The sequence below is a fragment of the Monopterus albus genome, unplaced genomic scaffold (genome assembly GCF_001952655.1).
Source record: "Monopterus albus unplaced genomic scaffold, M_albus_1.0 scaffold297.1, whole genome shotgun sequence".
NCBI classification, from domain to species: domain Eukaryota; kingdom Metazoa; phylum Chordata; class Actinopteri; order Synbranchiformes; family Synbranchidae; genus Monopterus; species Monopterus albus.
In genome coordinates this window covers 233,257-252,713 of record NW_018128177.1, presented here as the reverse complement: position 1 = coordinate 252,713, position 19,457 = coordinate 233,257, and the positions used below count along the sequence as shown (strand labels likewise).

General features: G+C 40.9%; 2 protein-coding genes across 5 annotated transcripts in view; one reads left to right on the top strand and one right to left on the bottom strand.

Annotated features, from left to right (window-relative positions):
• sult1st6 (sulfotransferase family 1, cytosolic sulfotransferase 6) overlaps positions 1-11,146 on the top strand; it is a 15,038-nt gene extending 3,892 nt beyond the window's left edge. For all 4 annotated transcript variants that reach the window (XM_020623366.1, XM_020623364.1, XM_020623365.1 and 1 more), the window contains 3 exons: positions 7,883-7,977; positions 9,910-10,090; positions 10,841-11,146. In XM_020623366.1, coding sequence (XP_020479022.1) covers positions 7,883-7,977; positions 9,910-10,090; positions 10,841-10,953 — 389 coding nt within the window. In that variant the 3' untranslated portion in view covers positions 10,954-11,146. The remainder of the gene's footprint in view (positions 1-7,882; positions 7,978-9,909; positions 10,091-10,840) is intronic.
• Positions 11,147-11,228: 82 nt separating this feature from the next.
• Positions 11,229-19,457, bottom strand: part of atp2a1l (ATPase sarcoplasmic/endoplasmic reticulum Ca2+ transporting 1, like) — an 11,869-nt gene continuing 3,640 nt past the window's right edge. The window contains exons 6-24 of the mRNA XM_020623378.1: positions 19,405-19,451; positions 18,526-18,606; positions 18,349-18,434; positions 17,934-18,231; positions 17,667-17,833; positions 17,462-17,550; positions 17,259-17,361; positions 17,029-17,160; positions 16,367-16,483; positions 16,053-16,271; positions 15,858-15,969; positions 15,126-15,349; positions 14,741-14,961; positions 14,418-14,620; positions 14,244-14,329; positions 14,029-14,162; positions 13,714-13,831; positions 13,436-13,553; positions 11,229-11,779 (exon numbers count right to left, since the gene is read on the bottom strand). Of these exons, the coding sequence (XP_020479034.1) occupies positions 11,760-11,779; positions 13,436-13,553; positions 13,714-13,831; positions 14,029-14,162; positions 14,244-14,329; positions 14,418-14,620; positions 14,741-14,961; positions 15,126-15,349; positions 15,858-15,969; positions 16,053-16,271; positions 16,367-16,483; positions 17,029-17,160; positions 17,259-17,361; positions 17,462-17,550; positions 17,667-17,833; positions 17,934-18,231; positions 18,349-18,434; positions 18,526-18,606; positions 19,405-19,451 (2,575 nt within the window). The 3' untranslated portion in view covers positions 11,229-11,759. The remainder of the gene's footprint in view (positions 11,780-13,435; positions 13,554-13,713; positions 13,832-14,028; positions 14,163-14,243; positions 14,330-14,417; positions 14,621-14,740; positions 14,962-15,125; positions 15,350-15,857; positions 15,970-16,052; positions 16,272-16,366; positions 16,484-17,028; positions 17,161-17,258; positions 17,362-17,461; positions 17,551-17,666; positions 17,834-17,933; positions 18,232-18,348; positions 18,435-18,525; positions 18,607-19,404; positions 19,452-19,457) is intronic.

The window sequence follows — 19,457 nt, the reverse complement described above, 5'->3', positions numbered from 1 at the left end:
AATTCTCTGTGGCACTTGCTTTGTTTTTTTCGCTTTTTAACCAAATGACCTTCTGGAAAGGGGCTCTGCAGCATCTGGAACAATAGCTGTCAAACAATACAACTGCAGACTTGGACTGATTAAAAAAAGTTTTGCTCTAATCAATATCTTAATGTTGACAATGGCCAACTATGTAAAAGAGGTCACTTGCAGTGAAGAAGATAAAGAAAATTATCATCCGACTTAGTTCTACAAAACATTGTAGCATCCATCAGCTCATTGTTTTGGTTTTCGGCCTGCAGATTTATTGTTTTGGTTCACCCATCTGTTTTCAACCTCAGCAGATTGTTGACTGAACCTTTAACTAGATGAATAACCTTCATGTAACTACCTGCCCAGCACTAAACAGCCAATAGAAAAAGTTAGCAACTAACTGGTGAACATTGTAGAATATTGAATTTCCATTTGTTTGGTAGTGAAAAACACAAATCAATGCTTATGTCTCTCTGTGTCTGGTGCATGTACAAGGATGACCAAACTCAGCATATAAACTTGAGGTGGTAATGTATGGTATCAGTTGTGTTCACAGCTTGTTTCCACTGCCTGAAAGTGGCTAAAAGTTAGTCCTGAAAGTTAGTCACTCAGTAAACCATCAAATCCACAGTTCTATATATTGATAATCCATGAGATGGTCATGTATTTTTCACTGTAATAATCCATCAGTTCTGCAGTTACAAATGGTAATAAAGTCACAGAGAAAGGGTCAAAGGTTATTCATTTGCTAAGCTGTTAATAATTCCCATCCTAGAAGGTAAATGGTTAATCTATTCATTAGTGGAGTCTTTTTTTTTTTTTTTATTGAAACAAAGTAACACATTAACAAAACAAGTCCGGACATGGAGACAAGACAACGGATATATGACATTACAAAAAGATGTAGAGTGTTTTACAAGAGCGTGGTGTGTGAGGCTGTGAAGTGTGTGTATTTCTAACTTATGCAGTCTATGAAGAGCTATAAAGGGAGAAGGAAAGAAAAAAATTACAATGATAAGAGCACTACCAATAAAAGCAGCTTGTTACATTTTTAGAGGTTGGTGGGAATGTGCGTGGCCTCACCCCCAGTTTGGGTCAAGTTAAAATGTGTTAAAAATGGGTTTCATGTGTCATAAAAAGCTGATAAACTATTCTTGTGAGTAGATGCCATTTTCTCTAATGTGATGTATTCTATCAGAAGGTTGGTCTAGTGTTTTATATGTAGTGATTTTTTTTGATTTCCAGTTTTGAAAGATTGTTTTCTTGGCAATAGCTAGAGAAATGAGGACTGGGTTTTTGTATTTAATTGGTAGGTGGTCAACGTCTGTGATATTACCAAGTAAGCAAAGTGATGAAGAAAGAGGGATTCTACAGCCCAAGATGCATGGAGCAAATTTGACAGCAAACACCAGGCAGTGACTTGAGTAAAAGTTGTTGAATTTATTCAATGCCGTTGTTTGATCTAATTCACCACTTTGACAACACTTTTCAGAGTTTTATGTACGACTGGCACCATATTTTTAGCTGCTAATGTTAAAGCCACTCACTCATTGGAGGGTGAGCGAGCGAAGAAAAACAGACCCAGATGACTGCCTTCAGTGCAAGCAAGTTTATTGTGCTGTACAATATATATAAGTGACATGGTAGGCAGATAACTAGGAAAAGTAGAACCGGGTGCTAATCAGCTAGCTATATTAACAGTGGAAGGATGGGTATGGTGAAATAGGCTGAGCTACGGACGCTAGGGTCACTCGGTCTGGCCAGTGGGTGGTAGATGGAGTCTGATGACTGTGTACCGACCTGGCTGGTGGAGGCTGGAAGAGTGGTGTGGAGTAATGGTCCAGAGAAAACAGTCCGAGGAGAATGTTCGAGTAAAGAAAAGGAAAAAGGCAGGGTAGACAGACTGAAAGAAAACAAAAACCGATGGTAACAATAACACCACAAAGATGAGGAGAATGGCACTGGTTGTCAGCCTGAAAGCAGCAACAAACTGGCAAGGCAGTGAAAAGTATAAATGTATAAATAAGGTGAAGGACTGAGTAAATGCAGCTGGTGTTCATTAAGAAAACAAGTGGCAGGTGTGCAAGGTGACATGATCAGGAACCGAGAAACAAAGAGAGGGAGGTGAGAGAGGCAGGTTCCCCCGAGCAAACCTGACATTGAGTTTTGGTATTGTTATTGTTGAATCTGTATTTGATATGAGTTTATATAGCTTGGATATTATTTTCTTGGAATCTTTAATTTTCATAATCTCTTTAATTAATTTGGAGGGTTGTAGTGGGTTATTGATTACACTAATCTTTGACTATGGATTTTAGCTGATTGTACTGAAGGAACTGTTCTCTCTGAACTCAGTACTTCTGCATCAGTGTATTAAATGATATGAACAGGTTATTTTCAAATAGGTGATGTAAGTGAGTGATTCCTTTGTGCTGCCATGTTGGGAAATAGATAGGGTTATTATGCAGTTGAAAATCAGGGTTGTGCCAAATTGGAGTGTATCTACGTGGTGCAAGTGATGATTAAGTGATTCTGTTTGCTTTCCACCAGACTGTCAGAGTTGAGAGGATTGTGATGTTCTTACAGTAATTGATTTCCTTAATAGAATTGGGTAGGAAGGGAAGGTCTGAAACTGAGTCATTTTAGTGTGGGCTTCAATCTTTAATGTGAGGGAAACGGGCGTGTGATCACTAATTATAATGGAGTGGATGGTAGTGTCTATTACATGTTTGGTAAGGGAATTACTGATAAGAAAGAGGTCTATTTAACCTCTAGAGTCCTGAGCTTTGGAAAACCCAAGCTGTGCGGTCCTCATATGAGGACGCAGGGACTCTAGAGGTTATGAAAAAGACTGATGAAGGGAGGAAAAGTAGGTATATTCTCTAGATGAAGGGTTAATCATTCTCCAACCATCACCAAGTTCATAATGCTCCATATATTGTTTTATTGTTTTAGTGGAGGGCCAACTTCTTGTATTGCTGGAGATACTTGAACAGTCAATTTCCGGGTCAATAACAGTGTTGAAGTCACCAGCAATGATAATATTTGACGAGTCGCAGAGATGAGAAAAAATTATGGAAAAAGGATGAATCATCGTGATTGGAGCCGTATATGTTCGCACGTGTATATGTTGTCTGGTTAATGGATACCTTACTAATTATAAATCTGCTTTCTGGGTCAGTGATAGATGTATTGTGAATTAATGGGATATTTTTATTAATTAAAATTGAGACGCCTCTTTGCCTACTGTTATATGTTGATGAAAATGTTTGGTTAAATTGTTTACATTTAAGGTTTTGTGATTCCGGGCTTGTTAGATGGGTTTCTTGTAGAAAGCATATATCAACATTTAATTTTATCAAATGGTTAATGATTTTAATCCTCTTAACCTGGGTCCTGAATCCATGCACATTCCATGACACTATTTTAAGTGACTGAGTGATTGTTTGTTATAGATAAATAAATGTTCTATGATGAAAAGAGGGAAGGTAGGGGAAGGAAAGAGGAAGGAGAAAAACTAACTAAAAAAAAAGAAACAAAACATAAAATAGGATTAAAAAGATCTAGAGTTGATGCGTGTGTGTATATACAGTCTTATGCAAAAGTTTAGGCACCCCTTGATAAATAACAGATTTTGGTGATTTTTTATTTGAACAGATGTTAACACAGTTTCTCTTGGAAATGGAAAAAATGCACAATATTTTCAGCAAACAGTGATGCATAGTTACTTCTTATGCCATAAATTGAACAAAAATAAAAAATAAAAACATTATTATGGCATGGTGCAAAAGTTTGGGCACCCTAAGAGTTCCAGAGTCTCAAAGTCTCTCACAAGGTTTCAGACCTTAATCAGCTCGGTAGATCTGATGCACAGCAACAGCTGTCATTGGTAAATGCCAATTTCAAAGCTGTACAAATACCTTGACTCTTCAAACCTTGTGCACACACTTGTGGACACCCAGCAACCATGGGTTCCTCTAAGCAGCTGTGTAAGACCCTGAAAATGAAAGTTATTGATGCCCACAATGCAGGAGAAGGCTACAAGAAGATAGCAAAGCGTTGTCAGCTTGCAGTTTCCACAGTAAGAAATGTAATTAAGAGATGGCAGATCAGGGGAACTGTGGAGGTCAAGATGAGATCTGGAAGACCAAGAAAACTCTCGGACAGAACTGCTCGTATGCTGGTCAGAAAGACAAATCAAAACCCCCATTTGACTGCAAAAAACCTGCAGGAAGATTTAGCAGACTCAGGAGTGGTGGTGCACCGTTCCACTGTGCAGCGATGCTTGCACAGACAAGGCCTTCATGGAAGAGTCAGCAGAAGAAAACCTTATCTGCGTCCCCATCATAAAATCCAACATCTGAAGTATGCAACAGGACATCTACAGAAGCCCGATGCGTTTTGGAAACAAGTGCTGTGGACTGATGAAGTTAAAATAGAACTCTTTGGACACAATCAGCAAAGGCATGTTTGGAGAAAAAAAGGAGCAGCATTTCATGAAAAGAACACCTTGCCAACTATTAAGCATGGGGGTGGATCTATCATGCTCTGGGGTTGTGTTGCAGCCAGTGGCACAGGAAACATTGCACGGGTGGAGGGAAGAATGGATTCCACTAAATACCAGCAAATTCTGGAAGCAAACATCACACCATCTGTAAAAAAGCTGAAGCTGAAAAGAGGATGGCTTCTACAACAGGACAATGATCCTAAACATACCTCGAAATCCACTATGGAATACCTCAAGAGACGCAGGCTGAAGGTTTTGGAATGGCCATCACAGTCCCCTGATTTAAACATCATTGAAAATTTGTGGGTAGATCTTAAAAGAGCTGTGCATGCAAGACGACCAAAGAATATTACAGAACTAGAAGCCTTTTGCAAGGAAGAATGGGAGAAGATCCCAAGTACAAGAATTGAAAGACTTTTAGCTGGCTATGAAAAGCGTTTGCAAGCTGTGATATCTGCCAGAGGAGGTGTTACTAAGTACTGATTGTGTAGGGTGCCCAAACTTTTGCACCATGCCATAATAATGTTTTTATTTTTTATTTTTGTTCAATTTATGGCATAAGAAGTAACTATGCATCACTGTTTGCAGAAAATATTGTGCATTTTTTCCATTTCCAAGAGAAACTGTGTTAACATCTGTTCAAATAAAAAATCACCAAAATCTGTTATGTATCAAGGGGTGCCTAAACTTTTGCATAAGACTGTAAACACCAAACGGCAGACAGGCAGTGGACCTTATTCACTAACATGCGCATAGAAATGTTCTTACCTTGTGCACAAAATAAGTGCAGGAGACATTACCATCATATTCATGACACCAGCCAATTTTGTTCTTTCTATTGTGTGTATGTTAGTGTAAATCAGAATCATTCTAAAATGACAGGCGCATTCCAGTGGTTTTCAAGTAGCCTGCTGCCATGCCCCCATTTCTCTATATACTTATAAACTAGAACAGTTTTTTAAATTTAATTTATTTCAATTAAAACTGTGATTAATCAGAATGACAGGGCATTAATTTCATGTTTATTTAATATGCTACATTTGGTCAATGCATTAGTAAATTAATCATTATAGCCTTAAATTATATTAATCAATTATATTAGCTATTAAAACCTTTTTAATTAATATAGTTTCAGTTAAAATGTGTTTGCATTTTTTAGCCAGCCAGGCCTTCATCATTTGTTCATACACATGGGGTGAGGCAGTATTAAATTTGTTCACAGAGTATGAACAAATTAAGGTAAGAAAATATTGATACAGAATATTGAATAAAATTGTGCATAAATTGTTTGTATACACGGTTTCAGCACAGAATTGTGTGTACACACTGTTTGTGGACGAGGCTTGGTGCTAGCAGCTAACTGGTGAACATACTCAAGCAGTTCGTAGATTAAGAATCAGATATTTTGGAGTTGGTGGAGACCAAAAACAGAGCTAAAAGAAAGTACTGTATATATTGGACCTGATGACCAGACACGTGACTCCAAATGGCAATAATGCTCTGTAACTGCTGGGTGTGTAAATAAGCAACTGCTTGCTGACAGGTTCACAAATTCAACTTAAAAGGTGAAGATATGTCAATATTGAGTCCCCAGGCAGTGAAAAAGGCCATTATTGCAGATTTAAAGCTACTGTCAATATGGGGTGCTGTGTGTACATTAATGAGGAAAAAAATGAACTTAAATGATTTCAGCATATGGCTGCAATATAACAAAGAGTGAAAAATTTAAGGGGGTCTCAATACTTTCCGTACCCACTGTATGTGTGTTAGAGCGTGGATGTGGGCATAACAGTACAGAAAAACATAGACAAGTATACATTTCCACATGGTGTGATAAACCAAAAACACAGACAGAATAACAGAGTAAAAAGAGGGCAGGCTTGCACCAATGATCTTTTCTGCAGTCCTGGCTGTCCGCTGAAGTCTGTACTTGTCCTGTTTGCTGAGCCAAACCAGACAGTGATGGAGGTGCAGAGAACAGACTCGATGATTCCTCTGTAGAACTGTATCAGCAGCTCCTGAGGAATTGATCATTGAGTCCAAAGTTTGTGCCTTTCAGTTCCTTTCCTTTACTTTTAATCAGCTCTTTGTGTTTGTAGTGTTCCAGTTTCGCTATTATTGGCCGGGGTGTTTTGTTGGAACATGGACCAAGGCGGTGTATGCTGTGAAAGGTGATCTTATTAACAGCATCCGGTGGAATTTTGAGTTGGTTTTTCATGAAGTCCCTTACCAGTGCTTCGGGATTATCGGGTGATTGTTCTGGAATGCCGGAAAAGATCAGGTTGTCGCATATGCTTCTGGTCTGAATGCCCGGTATCGTTTCTCTCATTATTTTGTTTTCTTTCGTGACGAGGTCCATTTTTTTCGCTGAGGGTTTTGATGGATGGTTGGAGAGAGATATTCGACTGTTCTGACTTTTCAATGATCAAGGCTTGATCGGAGTTCTTTTATTTCATCATGAAGTGTGACCAGTAAATCGAGATTTTTATTGTTGGATGTAAGGACACTGACCTCAATGTCTGTAGTCTGCAGATCGCTTGTATCCGTAGAGGAGGTCTTTTTCTGTTTGTTTGGCTTCGGGGTGTCTTGCTGGCTTGTATTGGCGGTATCCATGCTGCAGTGAATGTAGTATTGGTCGATGAAAGATTCTAGGTCCGATAAATCCTCCAGAATGTGAAAGCTCCGTTCAGGTTATTGGCTACAGCTTGCGATTCCAATGGATTTCTCATGTAATTCCAGTAGTGGGCCATTCATTAGTGGAGTCTTCTTGACAAATTAAAGTGCTTACTAACAAAACAAACAAAGCAAGTACCATACTGATGAAGTACAAATGTCAGCCCAAGGGATTTTTCATAACCTGGTGTAATGGAAAAATAAATAGTCTCTACTGCCACACACACACACAGCCTGTTGCATACAAAGCCCACCTGTATGGGCCAGCTACCTAATTTACTGCCACACAATATTGAACGACACATACCTAAGACACATTTCTGATTGGTTCCAGCTAGTGGTGTGATAACTGACCAGTATTATACAAAACCTTACTGTTCCTTCTTTTCTTTTGTCACTCACTGACTCTTTGTACTAATTGTGTGACCTCTTGATCAAGATACAGATTATAGTGCTTATGCTACTGTCTGATTTACTTAAGACACACAAAAGATAACTTGAAAGGCTCTTCACACCTGGCAACCCAAAAGTTAGACTTACAATGGCTCTATAAAGATAGGAAAATGATTTAACACTAGAAAGTGGTGCCCAAGTACTGTAATCAACCAACAAACATGAATACATCTGAATTTACAGCTGATCTGTACTCAAGAGTCACATTTGGCATAAACTTATGCTGTCACCCTACAGTGTCATGGGGCTCCTGGTATGACCATGTGAAAGGTTACTGGAAGGAGAGAGAGAAGAGGAATATTCTCTATCTTTTCTATGAGGATCTGAAAGAGGTGAGACAGACATCTGACCCTTTTCAAGTCAAGTCAAGATTTTTATTTGCCATTTATGCATAAACAGACAGTCTAGGCATATAGGAATTCTTGTGCAGCTCTCCTTTGGAGTCAAAAGCCAGAAAGAACACTTGGTCTTAAAATAAAAAAGTTACATAAAGGCAACAAAGCATTAAAACCACAATACACAAAAATGAGGTAATAGTATTTTCCCCAGTGAACTTCAAACATCGCACTTAGTAATTCACATGGTGGAGTTGGATATGTCATTACGCTTGGTGAGGTAGTGAGGGGGTTATTCCACATGTCTAGTGAGGGGTTATTGCAGATATATTCTCACATTTCTCACAGTTTCGTATTTGCCATCAGTCTTACTGCGGCAGGGAAAAAGCTTGTGCTGCCTTTCATTGAAATGCAGTTTTAGCTTTTCACATTATGATAGTTTATAGGGATGTGAGTAAGCTGCCACCTAGTGGTCTTTCATAGGTCTGTTCTTTGTTGAAGTTCACTTCCGTTTTTGCCATTGAGCTCATGTTAGCTTGTTGTAGAACGGACATCGTCTTCTCATTTGAGTTTTGGACATTATTTGCCTGTAAGTAAATACAGTATTATTGATTTAAAGTGGTCTTCTTCACTGTGGCAACCAGCTCAGGTCAGATGTCACCTGCAGGCCCAGGAACTTGTGGCTGTCAGCCCTCTCCACCTCAGTCCCTTTGATGGTCAGATGCAGCAGAGGGGAGGGGTTCTTCCTGAAGTCTTCTATTATTTCTTTTATGTTGTTTACGTTGAGGATGAGGTCATTCTCTCCATAAACAAGAATGGCGTTCACCAAGCTTCTGTAACCCAACTCGTCTCCCCCTTGATGAGGCCCAGAATGGTGGTGGTGTCAGCATATTTAATAATGATGGTGTTGTCACGGTTGGAGACACAGTCATGGGTGTACAGGGTGAAGACTTTGGGGCTGAGATAGCAGCCTTGCAGTGAGCCTGTGCTGATTGTGAGCTCAGCAGACACCCGCCCTCCCATTCTGATCACCTGTGGTCTTTCAGTCAGGAAGTCCAGAACCCAGCTACAGGTGGGGGTTGGGACACTGAGGTCTGTCATCTTCCCATCAGCCTACCTGGGCGAATGGTGCTGAATGCAGAACTGTAAACCAGGAAGAGCATCCTAGCTGTCATGATTCTGTCCTGCTGGCTTCCGGTTTCCTCATCACTCTCATTGATTTCACCTGCATCTCAGTTACCTACACCTGCTGACAGCAGTATATAGCAGCTTCCCACCCCATTTCAGTCTGACTCTGTTTCTCCCACACCTGAGCTCCCCAAAGCGGATAATAAACTCTATTCTACTGCCTCAGACTACTGGCTCTTTAATTGGATCCACACCTCCTCATTCACGGGAGGTTCACCACCCTGTGACACCTAGCATCTCTACTGCTGTTGTCCGGGTGCTTCAGGGTATGGAATACACTTAGAGACAACGTGTCATCCACTGATCTGTTGAGGTGGTAGGCAAACTGGAGGGGGTCTACAGTGTCCGGGACCATGTGGTTAATGTGTGTGAGGACCAGTTTCTCTAAGAACTTCATGGCGACTGATGTGAGCGCCACTGGCCTGACCAGTGGACCCTTTTACAATGGAGCCAGTATTTCCAAACCATGTGGAACATACTTCTAAACTGATACAAGTAAAATTTAGATAAAATCAATGTAGTTAATTCCTTCACAATGATATTCTATGGTCTCCCCCGCACACTCTTATAAGATGCTTCACAATTTTATAACTTTTTAAAAAACTTTTCTCCTATAAACCTTTTATTTAAGACATTAATTGAAGTTATTTATTAAACTTAGTATTTGTGTCACTCATGTCTGATGTCTTTAAATTGTTGTATAAAAAAAGATGGGCATGTTACAATCATTTATTCCCCCAGAATCCTCGGCGTGAAGTGGAGCGCATCATGAGGTACCTGGACTTGTCGGTCTCTGATGAGGTCATCAGCAAAATTGTGGAGCTCACGTCCTTTAAGAACATGAAGGAGAACCCAATGGCCAACTACTCCTGCATCCCAAAATGTGTTTTTGATCCTTCCATCTCTGACTTCATGAGAAAAGGTGACTCAGTCTGCCAAGTCTCACCTAGAAGCAAGCTTATAAATCAAAACAATAAAAAATGTGCAGGGTAGAGCATGTGGGTATCATGTCTTGAGTGAGGACAGCTGACATAATACCATGAATATCTTATAAACTCAGCAGTATAAGCCTCACAAACAAGACTCACAACTGTTATTGCAATAAGCCCTCCCTTGTACAGCTCAATGGCGCCCCTAGAGGTTCATGTATTTTTTTTTGCCTTTACCTGTTTTTATTTAGAATAAACTATGTTATGTTATGTTATGTTATGCTGAGTATAGCTAAAACAATTAATCAATTCACTAAAATATCAGCATAAAGTTGATCTGCAACTATTTTGATAACTGCTTAATCTTTTAAATAATTTTCCAAGCAAAAAAAAAAAAAAGCCCAAAAATCTTCTGGTTGCAGCTTCTGAAGATTTGCCCTCTTTGACCCTCAGGGATATTAATTTGACTTTAAGCTTTGGACTGTTTTCCTTTGACAACAACCAATTTGGAGATGTCAGCATGTGGTTTTGGAAATAGTGATGGACATTTTTCACTGTCTTTTTTTTGTGAAAGCAAATAATCAATCATTTTATTAAGAATATAATCACAAGTTTCAGCCTTAATGTTCAACAGCTGATGCTTTTAGGAAAAATAATATAAAAACTTCTAGTTATTTTCTAATTACAGCTGATTTATAAAACTAACACAATTGTATTCTCTTGTGCATTTCTTCCATGTACAGGTGAAGTAGGTGACTGGACAAACCATTTCACTCCTGAGCAGTCAACGATGTTTGATGAGGATTATGAAAAGCAAATGAAAGATGCCAACATATCATTCAGGACCCTCATCTAATGGGTTTTCCAGATTGATGCAGCTGTACAAATCAAAAATCAACTGACATTTTGTAGCACTCAGAAATTTTGGCATGAGCTAAAACGCAGACAATTGTTTGACTCGCCTTACTACACCTTATGATGTTTCTGTATAAAGGAAATCATTCAAATGTATGTGTGAACGATCAGTAAAAATGTACTCCACAATACAAGTACATGAGTCTGTAATCATCACTTTATTGCAGCTTGTCACATAAACAATATATAAGACCAGAAGTGTTGTGACTGAGTGAGCATGTCATGAGAACTCCCACGGAGCCCGCTGACTGCATGGAGCCTATAGAGAGCGCTGGCAGCTGGATGCAAGTGGTTGTTCTGCCCATATGACGTTGGGTTGCTACCCTACACCACACTGTACAGAGCCCAGCTAAATCAGGGAGGCTGCATGAGACACGAGCAACAAAAACTAGAATCAAAGTAACAAGCTGGAATATGAAAATGAACAGAGGACACAAAAACTCAACAGCTGACAATATCCAAGTTTAACAAAAAATTACTTTTAATACATACTTTATTTCTTAGAATAAAATCTTAAATATTTTATCAGCAGGGATACTTCCCTTCATTTTAATTCACTCTCCTTCCTTATATAGAGGCTATTTTTGTATATTTTTTGATGTTTTATTTTTTTGTATGTTTTTCTATGTTTTCTCCTCTCTCTTCTATTGGTTGGCTCGCTATGGCTTCCCTCTTTGGTTGTGATCTTCCTCTCTCGCTTCTCTGCCTTTGAATCTCCAAATGTCAAGATCCTCTTCTTTTACATCTCTATTTAATCTCTGTACCTGCTGAAGAGAAAATAAATAAATCAGAGCGGGGAAGGATGTCTGGACACATAAGTTGGTCGGCAGCAGAAACAGACACAGCAACACTTTGGACAACGTAAATCGAGCAACACTTAAACAGTCTTTGCAGACAAACATGACTGATTCTAAATCAGAGTGTTACAAAATTCCCACCACCAAGGTGTCATCTCTACGATAACCTCTCCCTTAAGAATAATTGGTTTTGACATAAAGTACTAAAAGCAGCAAGCAAACTAAGGCATTGGTGGGACACCGAGATTAAGTCATTTTGCTTTATCTACAGGTCCCAAACCCATGATTCAACTGAGAAACAAAATAAAACTGCCATGTTTTCATGAGAGGTACATTTAAAAAGTACTGTTTCTGAACATTTCAAAGATGAAGTAAAGAGCAGGTTGTCATTCCACTGTTAAAGATCATTATATGGGACAAATTGTACCTACCTGGCCCCTAAATAAGAGCAAAGTGTAAAATAAGACAAATTGCTTGAAAATGTAGCTTGATGCAGGCCTGAATTATAATCACAGAAAACATCACTAAAACAAAAAGTGTCTTTTCATTAACTAGTTAACTGAGGGTCTTACATGGACCTGAACAGCCTGGCAATTCCAATCAAAATTTTGATAAAAACAGATGTGATGCTTTACTTTAACTCCACCATTTATAATTTATAAGCAGTTTCTAAACATACAATAAGCTATTTATAACCCATTATAAGCCAGATGGCCAGTATTAAGTTATATTATATACCGGTAACTGTTTTGTTTACAGCTCCTTCTATAAACACAACAAGCCGATATCAGCTTGATGTTATAATGTCTCACATTCCTTAGAAATGCTTAAAGGGACGGTTTTGGTAATGGGCCTTATAACAAGCCTCTTTACAAAACTGGCACCAGCACAGTCATTGGTTACATGAAGACAGAAACAAACATGGTGTAACGTTGACGCTGACAGCAGCAACTCAACGGTAATTAACTTGCACAGAGGCATCTTATGAGCCTGTACGACACCAGAAATTACAATGAACAGAGCACCCAAAGGAGGACAGCAGATACAAATAGCAGCAAACAGGGATCTCCCCATACAGACAATATCTGTGTATGACAGATCAAATTTATAATTCATTTTCCAGTTATGTCCTTAAGTAGTAAGGAGACCCCAGCGATCCACATCGTCATGACACCATGAAGACAGATCACATATGCGACGCAACAAAAAATATACAAATGTACAAATGGACATGGATATATGGTGAGCTGAGGAATACCTTGCTTTAGTTACAGGGCTAATGGTGATGGGTTGACTGAATTTAAGCTGGAAATCAACAAAAGGGGTAAATGAGTTAATGATGAATGGAGAAAGGAGACAGTGATGAGAGAGATCAGGCAGAGTCTTGTTATCACAGTTATGACAGATGGGTAATAGATAAGAAGATTGTGTAAAAACAAAACAAAAAAATGACAGACCAGAAGGACAGACTGAATTTTGTTTAAAAAAAAAAATTTTTTTTTAAATGACAGTATTAATAGCAATCATTGAGTAGAAGTAAAATAATTATCAGCTATTTTAAGGAGAAATATATCTTAGTTTAATAAAAGTGTTAGGGTGAATGTATAAAAATACAAGGCTACTTACTTTCAACATAGTTGCGAGCGACAAATTTCAGCACTTCATCAATGCCGATGACAGGGAGGGAAAGCTTCAGGACCATCAACCATTGTTCAACGGACAGATGGGTCAACTTGAAGATCAGCTGGAGGACAAAAGAGTGAGAGTCAGAACTGGTGGGAAACCACAGTGGAAAGCAACAAACACTACACATCGCACAGGACGGTGCTTCAGTGTAATTCCTAAACTTGGGAGATTTACACACACAGACCTTTATCTGTGGTGTGTTTGAATATCAGACTTACAGGCAGAGGATCAACATAGATGATCATGAAGTGCAGGGACATGGAGAGAGTCATGGCAGCAATCAGCCAGAAGTTGCTCCATGGGGGCATGCGCAGCAAAGACTGGTTCTCAGACAAGCTTGGGAAGGAAAAGAAGACGAATCATGAGATTAAATGTGTGTTTTGCTGAAGAAGCCACTGGAGTCATCATCAAGTGTATGATCACAAGCAGAGATCAAAGTCTGGTGTGTTGTCATTTCAGAATTTATGAACAGGAACTCATTCATTCTAACAAAGAAGCTGTAAGACCCATTTCCAACCCATTTGAAGTTTTACCTGTTGAGAGCATTGCACATCTCTATGGTGACCAAAACAGACAGGGCCATGGTCATGGGAGGAGAAGCCTCGAAGATCTCACAATCGATGCCGGCAAAGTCCTCGTTCTCATCGTGGCACTGCATGAAGTGTGACTGTACAGAGGAGATGTCAGATTATTACATTTCTGCATCAGTGTTTTTAGAAGACAACACTGAACAGACACAATCACTTACCAGCTGATAGTAGGTGACCCCAGGGCCAGTAGTATCGTAAATAAACCACCAGGCAGCACCAGCAACAGTGGCAGCACCAACGTATCCTGTTAGGCAAAGATAACGGTCAGTGTGAGCAAGTGTTTTTCCTGTATTTAAACAAATTCCAAACACAATGACTATGGGATTACTTACCACCGATAGTCATGTATCTGAAGAACAGCCAACCAGAGATCAGGGGCTCCTTGGGAGAACGTGGGGGCTTGCCCATGATGTCCAGATCAGGGGGGTTGAAGCCCAGAGCAGTGGCAGGCAAACCATCAGTCACCAGGTTGACCCACAGCAGCTGGACGGGGATCAGAGCCTCGGGCAGACCCAGAGCAGCCGTCAGGAAGATACTGAGAGAGTGAAAAAGGACATAATATAACAAAACAAAAGCCAAGGTTAGCCAGAGGCAGAGAAAAGAGGGCTGAAACACGATGTCTAGGATCAGAGTGGGTGCTACACAAGCCGCTCACCAGACGACCTCACCGACATTGGAGGAGATGAGGTAGCGGATGAACTGCTTCATGTTGTTGTAAATAGCTCTGCCCTCCTCAACAGCAGCCACAATGGAAGAGAAGTTGTCGTCAGCCAGGACCATCTCAGAGGCACTCTTGGCAACAGCAGTGCCAGAGCCCATGGCGATGCCGATCTCAGCCTTCTTCAGGGCGGGGGCATCGTTCACACCATCACCAGTCTGAGGTGGGAGATGAGGAGGCATAAGTTACACTACTACTGATATACTACTACTACTACCACCACATGCTGTAAATCCTGGCGCAAGACCAGTAACAGGACAGTTGAACACTACAAAAAGACAAGTACTATGCCTGAGCCAAGTTCAAGCTGATGAGCTCTTACCATAGCAGTAATGTCATCATAACCCTGCAGGTACTCCACAATCTTGGACTTGTGGGCTGGCTCCACACGGGCAAAGCAGCATGCCCTGCGCACGGCCTCGGCCTGTTCTTGGAGGGGCAGATCGTCAAACTCACGTCCGGTGTAGGCCTTGCCAGAAACGTCCTCATCCTCACCAAAGATACCAATGCGACGGCAGATAGCAATAGCAGTTCCTTTGTTGTCACCTGAAGAAGTCGAAGTTTGGTAGAGAGTTTGGCGACATAACAGTTTCTGAGCTGTGAAACAAAAGGACTGCACCAAGGGGGAATGGATATATCTAAAATCACAGGGGCAGTATTCTATCCACAACAAGAACGAGTTTAAAACACAAGCAATTCTGTGATGTAAGATATACTAACATCATCAATACTCTGTCATTTCTGTGTAACTGATGAGAAAACATTCCCATAAAATGGGAAATGGCCTTTTTAAAAAGCAGGGCTCAAATACACAGTCTTTACTCTCAGCATAATTACTTATCACTTAAGTCCAAATCTTTACAGGGTTACACACTTGTTTACATTTAGATAACAGATTTTTCCTTTAAAAAAAAACTAATGAAAAACAATTATTGCCAAAAAATAGCAAAATACTATGTAATTACTCTGTACAACACACCATCCATTTGAATAAAACTGCACTGATAAGCTCTACAACAGAACACATCACAACACACTTCTAGATAATCCTAACCAGTGATCATGATGACACGGATTCCAGCCTCTCTGCACAGCTCAATGGAGCCAGTGACCTCCTTGCGAGGGGGATCCAGCATACCCACGCAGCCAACAAAGGTCAGGTCAACCTGACAGCAGAGATATTTACATGTAGTCACTGTTGTATTCATACAGCCTCAACATGAAGTCCATCAAGCTCTTTAGTTCTCACCTCATAATCAACAAACTTGGTTGAGTCCTCGAGGTTCATGTCCTCCACCCTGGGTGGGCTGTCACGGGTGGCCAAGGCCAGGCAACGCAGGGTGTCACGACCTGTACCCCAATCTCTGATGACAGCCAAGACTTTCTCCTTGACGGCATTGGTCAGAGGCACGCGGGAGGTGCCAACACGCACATATGAGCACCTGTCAATCACACCCTCAGGGGCACCCTATGGAGAAAACCGTTTTTCTGTTATGTCATGTGCGGGACAGTCGATGTGCAGGTGCCTGACAAAAAGCTCTGAGAGAGGAAGAGGGAACAGACCTTCACAAACATCTTGGCACCACCTTCACCCTTAGTGGGGGTGCAGTACACAGACATGGACTTCCTGTCACGGGAGAACTCCAGAGTGAATTTCTTCCTCATGAGCTGCTTGATTACCTGGTAGAGGATAGAGAGAGACGAGAGCCCTTGGTAAATAGGTAGTCACCCCTCGGCTTGTAATTCTCTGGCAGACTGATCCAATTACAGCTACAGTGTGTACATTTTTGTTTCAAATATTTTTATTGTAGAAACATGCTCCAAAACTTGTTTTAATGTGAAGAGGGGCTGTCAAAGCCTCAGCTGACACAAACTCATTGAATAGCGATATTAGTTTCTAAAAGGTTTTGAGCAGGATTGACCTCTAACCAATCAGAGATTTTCTAAATTATTTCTGCTTGATCAGTAAGTTTTGTTGCACTCTCACATATTGTAATTTCATAATGACAAATATCTGAAGAGCTGAGCAGAGCACAGCAGATCATAGTAGAGCGTGGCGGAGAAGGGAGGGGGAGGGCGGGGTGGAACAGAGTACATTGAGTTGGAGTTTCATGCTAGTGTTACCTTAGGCTATATACTGTAGCTTTAACTTATAGGTTTCACTGGTTCACATTTAGCTGCAACAGCTATTAAAATGTGCAGTAAACTGGGAAGAGGAAACGTACAGAACAGCAGGCATTGGCTCTCTCAATTCTGGTCAGGTGCTTCACGTTGGTGTTGAACACATTCATCTTCTCGACCAGACAGCACAGGGCGGTTTCGGTAGCCTCACCAACCTTCTCATAGATCTTCTTGGACTGGAGAAACAAAGGGGTGAAGAAGAGAACTGGTTAAACTATAGAAGGTTGTGAGGATTGGTGGTTTGCAAACAGACTGTGCAACTCTATGATTCTACCTCATTGTAGTCAAGAGAGGAGTCGTTGCACAGGGAACAGATGGTAGCCAGCTCAACAAGGCCGTCATATATGCTGCAGTTGGTCTTGGCACCTCCCTGAGTGCTGATGGACAAAGAGAGAATTAGAAATAAATGAGAGATAGTTCATGTATGCTTTAGATGATTAACATTGGTAGCAGTGAATGGTGACATGTGGCACTTACACCTCGCCCTCAGGGGTATACTTGGAGCCAGAGATATCAAAGGCATCAAGCTCAACATGGTCACCTTCAACATCCTTGACGACAAACATCTGTGGAGGAAGAAACAAACTTGGTTTTTATTGAATCTGATGTAGGCTAGTTTTGAAAACATGCTGGTTACAGCGCAAATAATTTTTTCTTTTTTTACTAAATATTCATTACACACCTTAGTCACACACATCTGGTTGGTGGTGAGGGTGCCAGTCTTGTCAGAGCAGATGACAGAGGTGCAGCCCAGAGTCTCGACAGAGGGCAGGCTTCTGACAATGGCGTTCTTCTTGGCCATACGGCGAGTACCAAGGGCCAGGCAGGTGGTGATGACAGCGGGCAGACCTGAGAGACATTGTTAAAAACTCTGAGTGTAATTAACAAGCAGCATTCAGAGGCATGGTGGTCCTTCACTGTCTTAGACAATCTGTGTTTCCTCTCTCACCCTCAGGGATGGCAGCCACAGCCAGAGCAACAGCAATCTTGAAGTAATAGACAGCACCACGGATCCATGAGCCTCCATGGACGGGGTCGTTGAAGTGGCCAATGTTGATAGCCCAGACAGCAACGCAAATCAGGGAGATAACCTTGGACAACTGCTGGCCAAATTCGTCCAGCTTGGCCTGCAGAGGGGTCTTCTCCTGCTCGGTGGCAACCATCTGGTCACGAATCTTGCCGATCTCAGTGGAGACGCCGGTAGCCACAGCTACACCGATGGCCTTGCCAGCAGCAATGTTGGTACCCTACGGAAGAGAGAAGAGGAGGGAGGTTAGAAAACAGGTAAGGGCAGGGAAAAGAAGCAAAGCATAACAGGGAGGAGCTTAAACCAGTGGCAGCAGTGATGCTGGTAGGACACTCACAGAGAAAAGCATGTTCTTCTTGTCCTGGTTGACAGCTCTGGCGTCGGGAACAGGCTCAGTGTGCTTGATCACACTGACAGACTCACCTAAGAGAAAAAACTGAAAATTAACTCAAACCTGCCAATGGAGATGGGACAGAAAAGTGTCCACTGAGAGATCTTTTTTTTTTAAACCTACCAGTAAGGATGGACTGATCAACACGCAGGGTAGTGGATTTGATGGAAACAATCCTGATGTCAGCTGGGACTTTGTCACCAACTGTGGGAATCATAGAAGATACACAATTAAAATTCATTCCTGTTATTTCTTCTAAACAATCACAGAATGCATACACATATATTACCGATGTTAACAATGAATTAAATACAGCCATGATGACTGTGTGTAGAGAAAGCTTTAACTATTTTGTAGACAGGATACTGTATTTCTCTTATCCACTCTTATAGTAAGTGACTGTAATATTTGCAAATGGCACAGTTCTTATCATTCATGTGTGAAAGCTTTAACCAAAACATAATACTAAAGGTATTATTCCCAAAATAAGAGCCAAAAGTTCAGACAATTCACTAAATTTTTATAGCTAATCCATAGATTCCATAATGGGCCATAAGTTAAAGCAGCACATGCGTGGTCCAGTGAGAATGAACCACATGCAACGGGAGTTGGGGACAGCCAGCCAAAGGCAAGAGGTGTACACTGACAAATGAACAGAAGCAGGCGATAGCAGGATGGGGGGAGGAGGTGTGGCAGGTGCTAGTGAGGGTATTTATATTCGTGATTTTGTTTTCCTTCAGTCAGCATGTTTTCACAGCAGCGCTACTCCATCCTGCCTCACTCACGTTGCCTTAAAAAGAAACAAGGCTTTGCCATCAGTCTTTACCAGACATGTACTGTATATCCCGAATTTGTGTCTGTCTTTCTTTCCTTCGACAACATAACACAGAGTGACTAACAGGGATATTATTCCCCTGAGATTAACATTTACAGTTTGGGTCCTGCTTTTGTGAAATGATTAACAAACAGAGAAAACCAATGAACAATCTTGACAGTTCTTACCAGACACCTCCACAATGTCTCCAGGGACAATTACTCTGGCCTTGATCCTATGC